Raw genomic sequence first — 20,253 nt, 5'->3', positions numbered from 1 at the left:
CATTAATCCATTTATTCCTATTTAATTTTACTATCCAGACCTTTTGTTGCCAAAAGGACATCAGAATTAGTTTTCTATTTCATCTTCCGTTGATTGAGTAGTAGGCAATATGTTTTTGTGGGTTTGGTTTTGTTTTAAACGCAGTGATTTCTTCCTGACCCATAACTTAGCACTTGAAAGGCACTCTATCTTTTTAGGCAAAGAATTGACCTTCACTGAGCCACTTAAGATAATGCGTCTCTATTTTGCTCAACTACCACTGAACTTTCCTTTCTATGATGTCAACTCGGGAACAAACAAGATAGATGCAAACACAATGTGGAAATAAGTAATAGGTGTGCCTCAAAGAAAAAAGAATTAGTATTAACAGCTCAATTTTTAAAGACTATTTTCCTTTTAGAAAACATAACAGAGACATAGTAAATTACTTGTGGACAACTAAAAGAAATACAAATGAAACTATTAAACCAATTACACAAACCGCTCATCAGTCCTGTTTCTTAGCTACAAAGCTTTACAAAAGCATGCAAATAATTGTAAATGATAACATAGATGCCATGAAATTATTTCATGAATTGTAGAGTATTATGTCATAAGTAACACCACCAGAAAAGACAAAACCAAAGGGTGTGAAAACTATAACTGAAACTATAACCAATACCACTGATATGAGAAGGATAAATAGTAAAAAGGCAAAATAATTTGCAAAAATACATTGATAAGTAGCCAACTACACTGTGAGTCATCTAAAGATGAGCAAATAACAATTCCTCTAAACACAATCATGGGCATAGTCCATTACTTATGACAGATACAGCGATAAAAAGAATACAGTATTCTGTTTACACAGGCTATTGATGAAGAAACTCAGTCACATGTTAAAAGTATGGCTTAAAAGAATTTATTCTTTTAAGAATAATATATATTATATATAATATATAATATATATTATAATAATAAATAATTAAAAGAGGTTGATGTAAAAACCTGTATCCTTATCCTTTTTGTTCTTCACAGTCTTCACATCTTCTGCCTAATACAGAAAATATTAACAATATCTACTTGTGGCAGGGTGTCTTTAAGCAAGCAGACAACTGACAGCCTAATTATAATCATAAAAACCACCTAAAATACTAGACTAAATGTATTTGAGTCTGAAAACCACAGCACCTTCATCTTCCTAACCATAATCTTGCATAAGCATTCTCATTCTAAAAAAAAAAAAAAAAAAAAATTAAATCTAAATCCATTGTTACTACAGTCCCACCTAGATTGAATTGGCATTCCTTCTTTATCCCTTGCATGGCATACTTTCCCATCCTAGAATTTATTGGTTCAATTGGTAATAAGGACTCTCAAGACCTACATCTCATAAATTTGGAGACCAATAACCTTATCCTAAAACTAATGACTAGAGTAGAAAGACTCCCTTTGGACTAGGCAGTAAAAATGAGCCTAAACTCCGCAGTATCTTTCCCGAGTAAATAGACCAGAGATAACAGCTACCTGTTGTTCTTTTCTTCAGAAGCCTATAAAAAGTTCTAAAAAAAAGAATTCTTCATTCCAAATTTTCTCTCAGTATCCCCTAACCCTATACAAATATAGGCACCTTCTTGGCAGGGCAAGTGTAATACTTACTTTGTAGAAAGCTTTACCTGTGAAAGCCTTCCTACCACTCGATTGTTTCTTAAATTAGTGGCCTCAATATCTAGTGGAACTGAGGCAGAAATAAAGAAAGATTAGTTAGGAGTAGATTAATTTCCTGTTTCCATGTCTTCATGAGAATTCCAGAAGTTGTGAATATACATAATGAGAAAAGACAAAACCTGAAAGTCTGGAGAATCTGCAGCAATATCAGATAAACCATACAACAAACTAATATTCACATGTCATTCATTTCAAAAATTCATCCAGAGCAAAACAGAATGCGTGTTCCCTTCAGGAAAAAAATCTCTCTCTCCATAGGAATCCTTTTCTTTGAGTAGAAAAGGAATGAGTATTTTGGGTGCAAATGTGAAGCTAATTTAAGCAATCAGACAGAAGTGATTTCCAGTATTCACTTGTCCCCTGCTTTTATCCTTTTCTGTTGAAGCAATCCAAAACACTAAAAAGCACAAGAAAGAGAAACTAGTCTTGTGGAAGCAACTGATGAATACCTCTCAAGGATTCTGTCAAACAGGCATTTAAATAAGGACAGCAGTGGTGACAGAAAACAGGGCATAGCATATCTTCTTTAAAGCACCTTCTATTCCTTTTGTAGCTATTTACACAAATCACTCACTAAAAAAACAAGTGTAAAGCAGGCCACTTGGGAATCAACTGTTTGCTACCAAACTTTTCTTCATTGAAGGCACCTATGTTCCTAAGGAGTCCTGGAATGACATCTAAGCTTTCAGAACACTGAGAAATTGGAGGAGGAGAAAAAAAAATAATTCATCTTTTCTCACCAGAGAAACTGTTGCTCTTCATCAGCAAATCTGCCATCACTGTTGACACTTCTGTTGATATATATGAATGCAGAAAACATTTTAGAAGTTTCATTTCTACAGCAATCACAATAGATGGCAAGGCACAATGGCTGGATGAAGATGTAAACAAAACTTAGCTTCCTTATGATGGTCAGAAATTGTTCCTTGCTTTCCTGAGGCAACATGTCAATAAATTCAATCTGCTTCAATTAATATACCTATTCTATTATAATTAGATGGTTATTTGAAAAACAGAATTGCAAACAAGATTACAAATAACTCTTCCCCTCAGAAGGTCCTTTTCTCTTTTTCCCCCCAGTATCTTTATAACGCAGTAGTGTTCTCATTAGCGCTGTTCATTCTTTTCATCAGTCCTTGGGACAACAAAAGAATTTGAGATGGAAAGTGAGCAAGTCTCTTGCTGGAATAAAATACTTCCCTTCTGTTCTCTTTGAAATAAATGTAAAGCATTAATGGCAGGACTCTGCCATGCTATTTTGGCATGCTCTACAGTTTAATCATTAGCATAAACAGACCTTTATTAGAAAAGTTATTTTGGTACATATACAGGAACTTGTGGAGAAACGGGAGTAGAGTGTCTTATGCACCTTCTCCTGTACGAAGCATACTATTTCTATAATCCTCTTGCTTAATTTCTGCAAGGGTTTTAAATTACTGGGATACAGAGCTGAGGCTAACACAACTGCTTCACATTGAGAATGACAGGACTCCAGGTAATAAAAGTTTTCACATTCCTTTAAGCCCTCATCCTATTATTCCTGAATACAATGTACTTTAAATAGAAAATATCTTTTAACTTCATACAAGATGACTCAAGTATTTACGACATAGAAGCAGATGCAATCTAATCATAGCAATCACCTCGTACCTGTAAACATGTCCCATTGAGAAAGAATTCCAAAACTGCAATGACCCCCTATGGTACTGGAACCTTTTATACACAACTCCTATCAAGACCAAACTCAACAAACTATATTGAAAGATAGATTTGTGATATCTTTCAACCACCGTGTCAGATGAAGAACGACATCTCTGAACTCAGAAAAGGATATATCTCATGGTCTGCCTGACGTGTAGTATCATATGCAAATACATTCAGTGTTCATTGGCATGAGTCTTAGCAATGAGTTAGAATGTATGAGCGCAGTTGGTATTACCTAGAGCCATTCCATCATATGGTAGCATGAACTGCTTGGGCTGATATAGACTGATATTTCCTTTAATAAAGGAAAAGCATTTTGTATTATTTTTGTGCTATTGCAGCACTGCAGGTATGTCTGGTACTCTAAGCCATAGGAGCACCTAAATGTTGTTAGTGATCCTTGATGCAAGGGTATAAAGCAGCACAGGCAGCATCTCTTAGGCAGCACTGGCAAGAATCATCTCTGCCTCAAGTACACAGAAAGCATGCACAACCCACAGAAGAAGGTAAAGATGCACCATTCAAAAAACACAGATCTTGCATTCAACACAGAAAGAGGGAAGAATATTATGTTACTCTTCTATTTTGGAGAAAACTAGTCAGAACAAGATTGGAAAAAATTGTTCTGTATTATCTTAAGGCAAGTAATTTGAGATCTAATTTAAGTGATGGGTGAGATTCAACTATCTCTAGTATTATTCTCCAGAATTCAAGCATGGATATGACAAGCTACATGCATTAACATTCCATCTTTTATGGTTAGAATCATTAGTATCTTAGCTATCACCTCAAGAGTCAGAAAAGTAAGTAACAGGTCATGAAGAAATTAAGCCAGCAGAGCTTATGCAAAATGAACCTTGACAACCTATTCTTCAAATATGCATAATGGTATTTGAAGAATATCAAATTGAAAATATGTCATTTTCCCCTTTCAACTTTTCACATTTTCTAAAACTCCACTTACACTTAGAAACCAAACTGAAAATGCCCTATAAGACTTCATGTTGCAACTAGCAATTTTTTTGGTAATAGGCTTTTTTTCGCCTGTTCCTAAGAATATTTCAATAGAAAAGCTAGTCATTCTCAAAAATTATCAAGGCAAATCATGATATTCTGTGGTTCAGGCCATCAGAAAAATCAATGATTATGGTACACAATGCCATATGAATATGTGATTGCGAAAAGCAACAGTAACAAAAACCCAAAATTAAAAACTTGCGGAGCTCTCAAGCTTATAAAGGATAAGCATATAATTTTGAACAGATAGCAAGGATGTATAATGAGTTAACCATTCAATCATACCTGAAAGTTTAAAAATTATGACTCAGAAGGAAGGTCATTCTTTCCAATTAGTAAAAGTACCAACTGACCTTTTCTTATTAGAGACACGTGGACACCATTAACTAACTACCCATTTCAACTGCAACACTAAAGTACCTCACAACCACAGCTTTACTAAATAAAAGTCAAATTACAGTAACTTATGTAGTATGATAATCCACACAGTCTTTACCTAAAAAGTCTTTCAGGTCACTGATTTTAATTGGAGAAAATTACTTTGCCCTGAAGCATTCTCCTTGGTGCTTTACTTTCATTCACCCATGATTTTTCCATCTCTAGGCTTATTTTCTCATTTTCCCTCCCTCCGTACTCATGAAACTTTTTCTTTGCTCCCACAAGTCTCCAGTCTTTCAGAATCTGTCTTTTTTTTTTTAATCCTGCTTTCAGTTTCTTATAAAAGAAGAGTGCTACAATAGCTCTGCTATATATCATTTGCTGTAACAGCTTCAATGGACAACATTCTCTAACCTGTTTGGTACTATCACCAAGTTAGTAAATGAAAGGTGTTTCATTTTATAAAACGAAGAATACACTCCTTTATAGCAAAGGTGCTTAAGAATATCCATAAAAACATGCCAGAAAGAATACACCTACTGGCAAACATTTATACTTAATAGTGACCGCATGTTTATAGGGTGTGTTTTGAAAATAAAGTGTTATTCATTCTTTGTTGCAGAGATGGTCAGATCTGTCAATGTTATTAGCACAAAACAGTTGTTCATCCAACTACTAATGCAGCAACTGATACACCTACTGAACATAGTGCCACGGACTATTCCTCCCTGTGCAAGAATTCAGATCTGAATCAAAAGCAAAAAAAATTTACTTAATCGTGAATTACAGAATGCATGTAATAATCTAGGTTCAGTAAAAACAGACTGCATGCACATAAGTCTCATTAATCTCCTATAGCTTTTTGGTCATAGAAAAAAAAGATGAACTAACCAAATTCAAAGCCACAAAAAAATTCTGCCGCTACTGCCAATGAGTTTAAGCCTGTTTTTTGTGTATGAACACATATTTCCCCAATACCAGGACTGAAATCATGGCTCTACTCATGTGTGGAGCTAAAGGAACAATGTATAGCACCTTAAAACAAGAGGCTTGAACTGTAAAAACAAGCACATTGAATTTCAACTTGAATATTCTATACGCAACTATTAGAAAACTTAATTTTGAAATGTTAATGAACAAAAAAAATTAAAGTTATTTCATGTCAAGCAACTTCCAATCAACAATTTTTGGACAAGTTAGACTTTTGAGTGTAGAAACTTCCTAAGAACAGAAGTGTAAAGGGTTTTTTTTCCTAATAATGTAAACATAGTTTTGTTTTAATGCATAAATAGTGCTACCTTCAAATTCCATCAATTTGAAGCATTTTGATGCTTGAACAATTGAATATCTAGGAAGAGGGTTGTATGGAAGGTGTCCATATTACCATACTCAAGCAATACTGACCCTTCTCCTCTCAGCTGAAATGAAAATTTTCCTGCTGTCCCTTTTAGGAAGTCTTCCCTCTCCGATCTGCTGATATGCTCATTACAAATTAATTGTCTACTTTCATCATTAAATGGTGTGTATGCCCTTTGGTCTGCTAAGCAGTTATTGCTTCTGCAAAGATTACTCATCATAGCTGGTTCTTCAGAATCTAGTTTCTCTTCATCTGAAATAGCCAAAGAGAATATATTTTGTAGAAGTGTTATTGCACAATAAATACACGCGACGATGCTCAGAATGAATGTTTGTCATGTTACATTATCAAAATTTGCTTTTATCAATTTAAAAGGTGAGAAAGCTTAAGACTACTTAGAGCAAAGTAATCAGTCTTCTTATGAACATAATTTCTTCAAGTCTTTCAGTTTTGAATTTTAACATTTTAATCTTTCATCTTTTTTTTTTTTTATTACTCTTTTACAGATAGGTGGGTTGTACCTTGTGAAATAAGTGATTATATTTCAGAATCTGAATAGTATGAAGGAACTCAAGCAAAAGGCAGCTGTTAATCTTCTACCTTTTTATGTACACATGATAAGAACCTGCACAAAAACCATATGTGAACATTTGCATGATCCCCAAAGTGGAGAAGAGGGAAACTTGGGCTATAACTACATTAGGTCCTCAACTTCTCTAATTATTAACATCAACCTATTAAGGCTAATGGATTAAACTACATATAGGGGTACATGATATAAATATATATTTATAGAATATGTACATAATAATGAAGTAAAGTTCAGTACTTTTTCTATAAGACTTATTTTGCAATGATGTAACAAGTGAGATATTCAGTAAAGTAACAATCCCAGGCAATGTAAGAACATCTTTATTACAAATGAGTCTTCATTAAAGACAAAGTTCCAGCATGTTTTATTATGAACTAATGTGCAGGAAACCAAGATGTCAAGTCACTTCCCATCTGCAAGAAAATTACTTTTAAATCCCACATTTAGTGACCTTTATTAAGTTTCCACTAATGAAACTCTTAACAACAAACATGATGTAGTTGGAGGCCTATCAAGACATATCATTCCTTTTTACTCCTCCTTTTATGCTCAATAATCTATCATAGAATCTCCTAATCTCTTTAAACATTTGAGTATTTAATGTTAATTTTACCTATTAAAGAAAACTTTCAGTAAAAATTCCATTACTTAGAAATCTATAGGAAAAAAAGGCACTTGAGTAGATTTCAATTCACTTTCAGAAATGAATGCCAGCATCATTTTTGGAAATCACATTTTCAAAACTGCCTTAAAGCCATTTAAATATTTTTTAAATTTACTCTGAAAGGACATGCATAATAATTCATGTAATTAATGGCATTAAAACCCATCATGCAGTTATTTTTCTAGGAAATAACATGTATCAAAACATTCTTACTCTGATTGGGAGGAACCATTTTAGCAGAAAGGAAATTTCCCTGAGAAGTTCTTCTAAATAACCGTGCCCGAGCACTGCTGACTTTTCTAGCCCCTGCAGCATCGGCAGGAGGCTTTGGAAAGGAAATGGAAGAATCGTCATCTTTTGCAAAAGTGACCAGTATTGGCCTCTGTGACAAAGATAAAGAAGACATTTTAATTCAAGCACAGATAATTTCATTTTCATATAAGCAAAAATTAAAAGAAAGCCAAATTATTTATACAAAGGGTTAAGTTCAGAATCAAATAGATAAAAGTTTCATAGGTTTGCTCATTAAGAAATTTTCATTTTCATATCCGGAATATAATGATACCATTCCACTGAACGAGCCAGATATCTATACCATTACGACCACAGAAAGCCATTTAAAAGCAAACATTCAGGGGTGCAAACATCAGAAAACAAACAAAAATTAGCCTAAGTAGAGCAACTGAAACTCAGAATTATTTCTTTCCCTCATAAATACTCATTTAACATCATCTGCAGTATGATTATTGTAAAAAAAAAAAAAAAAAAAAAAAAAATGTTGTGCCAAAGACTTGCACTAACAATTCTAGAGGCACATCTATCCTTTACGATTTGTTTTTGATCACTAAAGTAGTATTTCCCAAACAGTTCAAATGTGTTCATATCATATGTACCACTTCCTATCCCACTGAGACAAACCATGCCGATCCAGAAACATGCAAGTTCCAGTTTTATTTATGTCAGTATCTTGCATCTTAGAGGATGTCACCAACCCCCTGAACCTCCGGTACAAAACACTTGTTGCACCCTACATAAACGCATTTCACCAAGGTTGTCTCCAGTTTCCTTACAATAAAGGATCCATTAGAAAGTCTCCAGTCTAATCCTTCAGAGCTCTCCCTGGTACTAGTTGAAGATACCCAAGAGGTGAGACCCACTCCCCACAACCACCATGACTAATACAAGCTCTACATTGACAATGTATTAATTTTTTTCCATTGGTAAAGCAGAAAAGGCAGGTTTTGCCCTGGTCTTAACAGTAGTTTTCTCTAGGGTTTTTTTCCACTCTCACACAAGATAAATGAAAACTTAATACCAGTATTTAAATCCAATTGTAGATATATTTAGTCTAACTATAAGTATGGTTAGAATTTTTAAATTTAATTCTTAGAAATACATTAACTTATCAAAATTACTTAAGTGTAACATTTATTGGAATTTTTGCCCCTAATTTCCTAAAGAATGCTACATTTAGATGACTGTCTTGAAGAAACGATATATACAGCAAGCATACTTAACTGGTTTAGCATGCTCTGTTCTCTCAGGTACTAAAAAATGATCATGACTTAATCTTATATTTAAAAGGTTAAATATAAAAAACCTGAAAGAGCAGATACACTTATAAATTGAAAACAATTCAAAATTTTCACAGAGGGGAAAAAGGAGTTCTTACAAGTACCTCTACCTGTTTTTTAAATAAAATACAATCATTACATTTTATAGATGTGCAAGTCAAATAGAAAGTACAATCAACCTAGTTACTTACAAGTTATTAATCACAGAACCACAGAATGGCTGAGGTTCACTGGGACCTCTCGAGGTCATCTTGCCCAACTCCCCTGCTCAAGAAGGGCCACCTAGAGCCAGCTGCCCAGGACCACGTCCAGACAGGTTTTGAAGATCTCCAAGGATGGAGACTCCACAACCTCCCTGGGCAACCTGTGCCAGTGCTCCATCACCCTCACAGTGGAAAAAGTGTTTCCTAAGTTCAGAGGGAATCTCCTCTGTTTCAGTTTGTGCCCACTTTCCCTGGTCCTGTCACTACAAAGAGCCTGGAACTGCCCGCTTTGTACCCTCCCTTCAAGTATTTATATACATTGATAAGATCACCCTAAGCTTTCTTTTCTCCAGGCTGAACAGTCGCAGCTCTCTCAGCCTTTCCTCACAGGAGAGACAGTCCAGTCCCTTCATCATCTTTGTGGCCCTTTATTGGAGTCTATCCAGTTGCTCCATGTCTCTCTCGTACTGGGGAGCCCAGAACGGGACCTAGCACTCCATGTATGGCCCTACCAATACTGAGTAGAGGGGAAGGATCGCCTCCCTCAACCTGCTGGCAACACTCTTCCTAATGCAGCCCAGGATACCATTAACCACCTTCTTAGCAGCAAGAGCACATTGCTGGCTCATGTTGAGGCTCATGACCTTTTTCTATTTTAGTAGTCTTACACAAGAAAGCTGACTCAAGTGTCTGTCTTCTGATTCTTGTTAATGTCACTTAGAATTATAATGCAATATAGCAATATTTAAATAGTTTAAATTATTTTCAGGCTTATTTGGGGGAAAAAATGACAAAACTAACGTTATAAGTCTCAGAATAACTTTACAACAGGCTTCCATTTCTCCCCAACCTATTTAAACTATATCTTTTCCTAACACTATGATACAGACGTTTTTATGACAGTATTGCAGTATTGTAGAGTTATTTCCAGAGTACTCACATGATCCAGTGGGCTAAGACGAACACCAGACACTGGTCTTGATTCAGCCAAATCAAAACTGGATGCATGAAGACTAGCATAAGGAAATTAAACAAAGTATGAATAAAGCAGACAGTGTTTTGTGGTTGGTTTATTTTGAGGTGGTTTTTTTTTTTAACTGCATACTTCTTCCCTTTGCAATGAACATGGCAAAATGAGGATGAAAGGAAGAGTGGCAGAGCAATTCTACACCATCACTTTTTCCATGAATGTTATTTAACTTTGATATCTGGGAATTCAGCAGCATCAAGGGAGAACAACTACAACATCATCTGCACACCTGCCATGATACAATTTATTTCATACACATGTATGACAATTCTCTAACATAAGCCTAAATTCATGCACAAACCCAACTGTGGTTAGTGCCCAAGTTTTCTGACACAAGCTGCAGAACAGCACAGGGCAGAAAATCCAAGTTTGCGCAGGCATGAGTATGCTCCTTCCCATACACAGGAGAAGCAGACAGAACAAGCATGGATGTCAGCCAGAGTGGCCTCATTACCTGGTCACCAACAAACAGTCAAGTCACTCTCAGGCTCCTGTAAGTAGTTCTAAGGGCACACCACCATGCAGTAAGGAATATCTGATACACAGAGTGCCTGAAGTCATGCTGCCATGAAAACAGCATGGACACTGACTTACTTGTAAGGTCATTCAAACATGTTTCAGCATCCTTTCTGGCATGCCTGACACCTAACATTACACATACAGCTCATATCTCCTCCCTACAGTCATTACAGAATTGGCATACAAGGAGAGCTAAAAAATTACCTGGAAAATGGATGTAAAAAGCCCAATATACTTTTTTTCCTCTTTTGTCAAAAAAGACAGATCTATTGAGCTCTGTGAATTATGCTAGGTAACAAAACTCCACACAGAAATAATTCTGAAGTAGTATAAATTTTGTTTAAAAATGAGCATTTCAAACTCCAAGACCTTCAATTTTGTATTTTAAAAGATCTGAGAAAGCTCTGAAAAAAGATCTAGCATACAGTTTACGTGGAAATAAAACAATCTTTCACAGTTTCTAGGGAAAAGACTATCTCAATTAAAAGCATACATTGTCTTAAGAGAAAAGGTGAGTTACAGACCATTTTCCTATACTATTCTCCACATACAAAACTAGTGTAATGACTGCATCTAGTAGCTCTAATCCACAGGAACTTCCTGGACATGTAGATTAACACCAACAGTAAGGATCATTCGAAGAACGCAAAAGATGTGATTAGGAATACAGATTAACACAGGGAAAAAATATCACTGGAAACATATATACAGAATCAAATCTCTTGCCACTAAAGGATATTTGAATAAAATCTTAAAGCCACAGTACCTAAAAACTGAAGGGGGTCTATTTTGAAGAGGTCGTGAGGATCCAGGTCCAAAAAGTTTCCTTTGATCCTCTGTAGGTGTAAATGGTCTCCAAGTTCTTACTGTTCGTAGAACATTTCTGGCTTCATTTATAATCTCAGAACTGGTCTTCTGCTTTGGCACTGAAAGCCTGTAGAATGGTTCTGCCTTTTCTGTGTTTTTATTCTCTGAAGCTTGCATTCTTCTGCAAAGTAGTGCACAGGAAGAATACTATACAATATAAATGGAAGGCACAGAATATAATGCTAGTTTAAATTAACAAACTATTAATTCATCAATGTTTATGCTACCTCAATGTAGTTAAAAAGGACATTATAACAAAATCTTAGACAGTGGTAAAGCAGTGGAAAATAAAGCTCATTGATACTGCATTTCCCTCACTATTTCTCAGTTGTGTAGGAAAATACTGAAGAAAGGCAGAAAGTACATGACATAGAGGACCTTTAATTTTTTTACAGGGAGCTAAAATACACCACACTCAGTACCACAGTGCTTTCTAGGCTAAACGTGGTACTCTCTCCAGCACGACAGAAAATTTGTTTCTTAACACCTGATTACTTATAAAACATCATAACCAAAACAGGAATTCAATAATATGCTGTAAAGAGACACACTCTTTCCAATGAACTCAGGAAATACCCAATGTAAGTTATCGACCTTACCAAAGGCAGCTTCCTACTAAGTCACAGAGGTATTATTATCAGTAACTGACACACAGTTATCAGTAACTGATAAACATAGACACAAAAGAACAGGCAATCCATTTTTTTGTCCAAGAGAAATGCCTCCTAACCCACCCCCAGCACATGCAAACAAAGATAACATTAACATGGTATAAATTATCAACCCAAACTTTCAATCAGTGTTCTGTCCTGCTGCATCTTCTAGCAAATGCAGTGGGCAGTGAAAGACTTGCTTCATCTCTTGAACCCCCCAAAATCAATCACTATCCTGGTGCAGTTCTCTGTAGATACCATCCTTGTCATTTTACAGCAAACTCATCAGGAGTCTTAAACCATCCAAAATTCCTCTTCTGCTTTTCAAACCTACCTAAAAAGAAAAATATGTTTCTGCACTGTCAGTGATTCAGACCATCTGGTAACTTCTATCCTCTCACATAGTTTATGACAATGAACCAACAGTAGATCAGATGCCACCATCTTAGTTCTTTCTAAACTATGGCACAAAAATCCTATTTCCCTAGTTTCTTAGTTCACTTCCTCCTGTTCTGCATTTTTGCATTTCCAACTGCCTCTTCTATTCTTTCTTTCAGAGCCTTTATATTCTGGCACAGTTTCTTTAATTAATACACAACCCTTAATTAATACACAACCCAACCCCTTCAGCTGAACTACACAAGGTAAAATTAGATGCTAAGGAGCAGTGCACCAACCTCTTTCACTAAAAGATGCAAAACACAGGAACAGATCAGGAGGCTGAGCCAGTCAGTCCTTTTTCAGTCCTTCCGATTACCATTAATACTTTACTTTCCTTCACTGTGACTGAATTTGGCTCTCTGTGCTCCCCATTCTTCCCTCTATTACAACATGATGCAAAGAAGTTAAGGAATTCCACTGCAGCAGTCTGTTTGAACAATTATACAGACATTCCTCACTGAAGAGGGAAGGCAGATTATCATTCCCTAGTCTCCCAGCTACGCGGAGTCAAGATTTTGACCTTTAAGTGGAAGGTCTTCTGCATAGGCTATATGTCTGATACAGTTATTATCCAGCATCCATGGGAACAATAGCTGTGAATAAGTACTAAAACATAATCAACAAGATTCTAGAAAAACAAAATTTGAATTAATTCACATTTCTTCTTTCTGATCTATACTTTTCCATCCACCTTGCTAAAATCTAAAATGAATCTTCTCAAGTAATCTCTTACTTGTAATCTCTGAAAGACACCGTTTTCTTTAGTTCTTAAAATCTCTGTGCTCTGATGTTGAAATGTGTGTTTTATGGGATTCATGTGTATGTTCTTCATAGTTAAATTAAGAAGTAACCTGAGAGATAAGAGGTGTTTCTGTGAAACAGCACCATCTCTGATTAAGGTGGTGTTGATTTTACTGTCAACTGCAAATTGTCTATCCTAGAAGTACATTTATTCGCCACAGTTCCATTATAATAACTGTTTGTTGAAGCCTTCACCTCTTACCTATTTCTTTTTAACTGGCAAAGGAACTTAATTAGTAAGTCCCACCATTTGGGCACTGCTAGTCACCCCTCCAATCCATTAAAAAGAAAGTTTTAATAATTAACATTAGCAGAGGAAACCTATGACTTCGAACGCTTGACTGAGCTCAGGGCTGCATTGCTACTTCAGTGGAGAGGTGGGGAGCACGGCCTTTCCCTGTGGCTGGAGTGGAAGGGCGGCAAACAGCGAGCGGCACCAGCCGGGAGCTGTCACAGCAGGGCGGCAACCAGTGGCATGTAAGACTTAACCGCGGGCCCAATGAGAATGTTAACACTGCATCATCCTGGCGTAAGGTAGTATTACACACATTCAGAACTGTGGTAGTGATACAATTCCAATATAGTATTCATTGATATTCCACAATTATTAGACAGAAAATGTGATAGAACAGAGAGAAACAAGTAAGCAGTGCCATAAAATATGAGATATGTATATATGTGTGTATGTATATATATATGATAGAATAAGAAAGCTTACTCTTTCTTGCAAGCACTTAAGAACCACGAGTAATCCCTTATCTGAACGAGTTTGGCTAGCTGCGCCATCACAGTACAACCACCATCTCTTTCTCAAAAGACAATTTGTACTTTCCATTTAAAATGCCTAAGGCTGAAACATTTAAGCATCAAGCAATTGCTCTGCTGTAGCAGCACTCAAGAAAGAAGTTTCATCTGCTCTCCAGAGTCCCACACGCCAGAAGCTTTGAGGAAGCACCTTCAGCTATATTACACCACTTCTCTTCCTAGAAAACTACTACCTAGATCCTCACATAAGGGAAAAACGCTCCTAGTCACCAGAAGCTTTCTTGACTTTGATGAGAAGAAGATACCTGAATCATTCAATTGCAGTGCCAGAGACTAACTTAAATTTTGGTGCAGCAAATGAATGCAACAAGCAGAAAGTGGATGTGTAGGATGAAGGAGCAGCACAAGTGTGGAAGAAGAACGACCGCACTGGCTGCCCGGCATACAATATGGTTTTACCCTTGGTTTTCATTGTTTATACAAGACTAGTTCTGTCTGAGTTTGTATTTATTTGTAAGAATTTGTATTTTTTCCACAAACCCTACTCCTTTTAGAATAAAGTATCTTAGTTGCAAATAAGAAATCATTCTAATAGTTAGCGCTTCTTTCTGAAAATCCAGCACCATTCCCATTTTGCTTCCCAATCCCAGCAGGGGACAGATAAAGGGAACATTGCAGTGTCAGTGGGGATAGCATAACTGTTACACACAGATGTTGTCCCCCACTGCTGTCACCATTTCCCCCAGGTAGCCTTTAACTTGCACAGATGACAACCTCTCTGACTCTCTAGTGGAAGGTAGAAGAGTACTACAGGAGTATCTGAAAAAACATACTTGGGCTCTGGTCTTTTTTTCCCCACACTTGTTTACGCCAGAGGTCTGGTCTTTGCTGTACAGGAAGACTTGAAAGCAGCAGATAGCAATACACGATCAGATTAGTCCTAGCTATCTCCAGAAGCAAGAGAGCTTCACGCTCACAGCTCTTATCCTGGGTCAATCAACACATGAGAGAAGCATGGCTGACTACACCAGATGTGGCACCACACTGACTCTGCTATCCTATCTTCTATCTCAAAACCAGTGTCATGTAATTGCTAGCATACAGAGTGGGTATACTCACAATCACCAAGTATAGTGAGGAGAAACCCTGTACTCAAGCCGTGAACACTCTGCTCACTGACATCTGAATCCAGGTTCTGTCTGCCCAAGCAAATCTCTAGAATAGCTAGCACCCAAATACAGGTTTAGGAAGAGTGAACTAATAATGGGAGTTATTAGATATCATTTTAAACATCAACAACTGATGATCAGTAAACTGATACATTTCCAGCTTGGTGAAACTTCAAAGCAGAGAAATCACTATCAAAAAGAAATGAGTACAAAGTTACAAGAAATTGAGCCTGCAGCCCTCAATAGAGCAAGATTTTCAGTGCGGCCGTCAGACAACACGTCCAAGACGAACAGCGCAAGCAGCGCCTGTGGAGTACAAGCTGACCTGGGCTTTGCGGAGCAACCAACCCACGCGCAGCAAACAAGCCTCCCCCGGTCACGGTGGACAGCAAGGTGCCGGGAAACGAGACGGAGGTTCTCCCTCTCCGGCCGCTTTTGAAAAGCCTGCCGCCTGACCTGCCGCACGCCCCAGCCCTTCGCCCCTGCCCGGGCCTCGGCGCCCCGCTGCGAGGCGGCAGCCTCCGAGGACACGCCTTACGGCCAGACGGGACACCGCTGCCACCGGCAGCGGCCGGGGGCCCCGGGACTTTGCCTGCCTAATGGCCCTACCGGCCTCCCCCCACAGCCCCAGCGGCTGGGGGTCGGGACCCGCCACCGCCTCCTTGAGGCCCCGGTCCCTCTCACCCTCCCCGCCGCGGGCGGCCCCCGCGCCCGGCGGCACCGGCGCCCGCTGTTCCCATGGCAACAGTACACACCACTGCCGCCGGACCGCGGGCGAAGTGCCGCCGGACCGGCAGCGCGCCGAGGCCGGACGGGACCCTCACTCACCTCCACCGACAGAGACAACGGCCCCGGTACCGTTACGCCTCGCGCGCTCCCCTCGGCCGCACCTGCGGTGGTGGGGGAACCCGGCGCCTACAACGCGCCTGCGCTGGCACTTGCAGGCGCATGCGCAGTGCGGCCCAGGCTTGGGCGGGGTGAGGGGAGCGGTAGCGGCCTGCAGAGGGCCGGGTCAGCGCTGTGGCGGCCCCGGGGCGGTGTCCCCGCACCCCCGGGCAGCGGCAGTGAGGGGTCCTGCTGCAGCGTTGGCCCGTAGGATGGTGGTTTTGTGGGGGAGGGCACTTCCCCCGGCCTGTCCTGGCGCACTTTTAGGGCATAGTAGCGCGTGGTGAAAGCCCAGATTGGGGGTGACAAAAGCCACTCGTTTTGGAAATGTTCGATGCGGCCTGTTACGATCCCTCCTCTGCGCTCAGGTGGGAAGCGGAGGCACTGAAAGCTGCTCACAGCAAAACAAAGCGGGGGGCTCGGGCGCGGTGCCGCGGCAGCCTGCTGTGGTTTAGCTCGGCAGGCCTCCGAGCACTGCACAGCCGCTACCGCACACGCGCCCCACCAGTGGGATAGGGAGAGAATCGGGGAGGGGGGCGGAAGTAAAATTCATGGGTTGAGGTAAAGGCAGTTTAATATGACAAAAAAAGAGGGAAAATAGTAATTATAAAAGAATTTACAAAATAAGTGATGCACGATGCAATTGCTCACCAACCGCTGACTGATCCCAGCCAGTTTCTGAGCAGCAGCCCCCAGCCAGCTTTCCCCCTATATACACTGAGCATGACATCGTAGGGTGTGGAATATCCCTTTGCCCAGTTTGGGTCAGCAGTCCCCTCCCAGCTCCCCCTCCCTCTCCAGCCTCCTTGCTGGCAGGCCAGCATGAGAAGTTGAGAAGTCCTTGACCTAGAATAAACACTGCTCAGCAACAAGTAAAACTTCAGTGTGTTATCAACGTTGTTCTTATCCTAAATCCAAAAGAGAGCCCTATACCAGCTACTAGGAAGAAAATTAACTCTATTCCAGCCAAGACCAGCACACAGCCACAAAAACCCCTCCCGGAGTCACCCTGGTCAGGCACCGAGGGTCAGATCGCTCATCTCAGTGGCTTCCTCTTGGTCCAGAAGCACTATCGTATCTCCTGTTTGCCTCCTGTTCTCTGAGAGGCCAAAAGATAGCCGTTTTCACATTGTCTATAGCAGAGCATCACACAGATCGGTCCTACAGGTTGGAGAGCTTTCTTGGAGTGGCACGAGGAGGGTTGCTCACAGTGTCCCACCCCCAAGCTGCCTCCCAGGCAAGGCCCTACCAAAGGTGAATCCACCCCAGGTTTCGGGACCCTGTTGGCCAGGTGCAGCAGGTGCACACTGAACAACTCCTTTGCGTGCTTCCTGCTACCAGGATGGGTAATGTGATCATGGCTCATACCAGAAAATCTCCAGACGTGTAGCAATAACAGACAGGCATGTTGTGGCAAGTGGGTTGTTCATGACTGATAGGGACAGTCTTTGTTCGCTATCTCTGAATGCACTTTGAAATTTATCTAAAAACTGCTCTAGGAAGGTGGTTATTATCTCTCAGTGAATAGTAGAAAAACACAACAAATACAGCTCCATCTGACCAAGCTTCTGCCTTGGTTCCTTTATAACATACTTCAGATACATCTGAAAGCACTCTCTGATTCAATGTTCATCTTACTAATTGCTTAATAACATCATAACTTTTACTTCCTCATGTTTGTTAGACAAGAACCCGCTGGACATTTTCAATTTGATTTGTCTTTCTGAATATTGCTATAAGCCTGTTATGCCCCTTTCTTCTAGAAAAACATCCTCTTCCAGGTCCTCTCTTGATTCCGACAGGCATTATGATGGCAGTAAGAAATTTCCATGTGTAACACCACCCAGTTTACATAACACATGCCATTATTTCTGCTTCTACTTTATCTCTGATTATTAGACATCTAGTCCTCTTTCTGCTGCAGCCAAGTTCAATACCGCAGAAGTAATGAAAACCTTGTTAGTATTGTACTTGCTTTTCTTTCTATGTTCTTCCTTAAAAGCCAAAAGAATGTGTATGTGCATGCACGCTATTTTAAGATCATTCACAGTTAGCTCATTCTCTGCTATTTTCTTCTGAACCTTTCTTTTATTGAGATAATACAAGTGAAGTTTCACAGAAAAATGTGTAGATCTGTTTCCTGGCAAAGCCAGTTTGAATCTCTTTTTACTGTTATCATCTCATCATTCTTTAAACAATTTTAAAATCCACGCAGTTAAACCTACTAAGCCTTCCTTCTTGGCTTCTTCTTTAATCCTTTTCATATGCACATTATTTCTCCCCTCTACTTTATAGGTCATCAAATCAAAGAGTTAATTTTTTTATTCATTTTCTGAGCTTCAGCAATTATAGCAAATATTTCTTTTGTTATGTCTCTGCTATGTCTCAACTGTTACAACTTTCTCACTTAAATCCCTTTTTTCATGTGCTTTTTACTGAATGAACTCTCTCAGCACCTATTTTAAATGCGGGTAAATCTTAATTAAATCTCCTTGTTTGCAATAACACTGCTTTAGGATGGAAGTACCATCAAAACATATAAACTGACTTGGCCTAGTCAAGCCAGTATTTGCTCAGAAGATTGCTGAGGTAAAAGCAATGTATTCTGAGCAGTTCTGCCCAAACAATAAAAAGTATTTGATTATGTCATATTCATTCAAATTATTTTATTTTTTAGATTTGAAAATCATGAAAGGGATTTTGTGCTGGTGTCCAGTCTCAATTTTCAGTTTGGCTAATTTAAATTTGTCTAGAAATGAAACTGATCTAGATAACCAAGCATACAAGGCCTATATGTCAATGCAATTCAGAATTAATTCACAGTGTTAAACACTTTGTCTGCCAAGTGTTCATTGATCATATTCGCTGCTTCTTGTTGCTGACCTGTAAGAGCAGCCTCCAGTGCAATTTCAGCAACACAAGTGGCAATGCAATCCCCATTTCCCCCTACTTCTTTCCTCTTTTTTTCAAAACAAAACAACAGTCCCACCTCCAATCTGGACAAAAATCTTCCTGTCATATTCAGCTTTGCATAGACCATCTGGTATGTGCTGTTAAATAAGCTCTGTGTTTCATATCACTTGTAGCTCATTACAAAGGCAGGTGAAGCAGTTCATTTTATGGCAGTTAGAAACAACCCCTGTACTAGGTGGCCCAATAAATTTTAATCAAACAAACAGGTTTATTAAGATCTCCATTATAGGCAGCGGGGAAATCTGTCATGGGAAAAGAGCACTGGTTATACGATGAGATGACTAACTTGGTGGATAAGGGGAGAGCAGTATATGTTGTTTATCTTAAGTAAGGCTTTTGGCTGTCTCCCATTATGCCCTCACAGACAAACTGATGAAGTATGGACCATTTGAGTGGATAGTGAGCTGGACTGAAATTTGGCTTAACTGCAGAGCTCAAAGGGTTGAGATCAGCAGCACGAAGAACATCTAGAGGCTGGTCATCAGCAGTGTGCACCCCCAGCAAGTTTGCTGATGATGCAAAACTGGGAGGAGTAACAAATATACCAGATGGTTGTGCTGCCATTCAGAGGGACCTTGAAAGGCTGGAGAACTGGGCTGAGAGGGATCTCAAGAAGTTCAACGGAGGGAAATGTAGAGTCCTGCACCATGAGGAATAACCCCATGCACCAGTACATGCTGGGGGCCAACTGGCTGGAAGGGAGCTTGGCAGAAAAAGACCTGGGGATCCTGGTTGACACCAAGTTGTACATGAGCCAGCAATGTTCCCTTGCCGCAAAGGCAGCCAACAGCCTCCTGGGCTGCATTAGGAAGAGCATTGCCAGCAGGTGGAGGGAGGTGATCCTTCTGCTCTGCGCAGCACTGGTGAGGCCACAACTGGAGTACTGGGTCCAGTCATGGGCTCCCCACTACAACAGAGACATGGACATACTGGAGTAAACCCAACGAAGGGCCA

At 39.4% G+C, this 20,253-nt stretch overlaps 1 protein-coding gene across 1 annotated transcript in view; it reads right to left on the bottom strand.

Moving 5' to 3' along the window:
* Positions 1 to 11,729, bottom strand: part of ARMC2 (armadillo repeat containing 2) — a gene marked incomplete at both ends in the record, with an annotated part of 62,342 nt that extends 50,613 nt beyond the window's left edge. The window contains 5 exons of the mRNA XM_081998049.1: positions 2,448 to 2,498; positions 6,211 to 6,415; positions 7,633 to 7,801; positions 10,137 to 10,209; positions 11,512 to 11,729. Coding sequence (XP_081854175.1) covers positions 2,448 to 2,498; positions 6,211 to 6,415; positions 7,633 to 7,801; positions 10,137 to 10,209; positions 11,512 to 11,729 — 716 coding nt within the window. The remainder of the gene's footprint in view (positions 1 to 2,447; positions 2,499 to 6,210; positions 6,416 to 7,632; positions 7,802 to 10,136; positions 10,210 to 11,511) is intronic.
* Positions 11,730 to 20,253: the final 8,524 nt, after the last annotated feature.

This window comes from Phaethon aethereus (genome assembly GCF_964289735.1).
Source record: "Phaethon aethereus genome assembly, chromosome: 3".
NCBI lineage: Eukaryota > Metazoa > Chordata > Aves > Phaethontiformes > Phaethontidae > Phaethon > Phaethon aethereus.
This window is presented reverse-complemented; position numbering and strand designations above follow the sequence as displayed.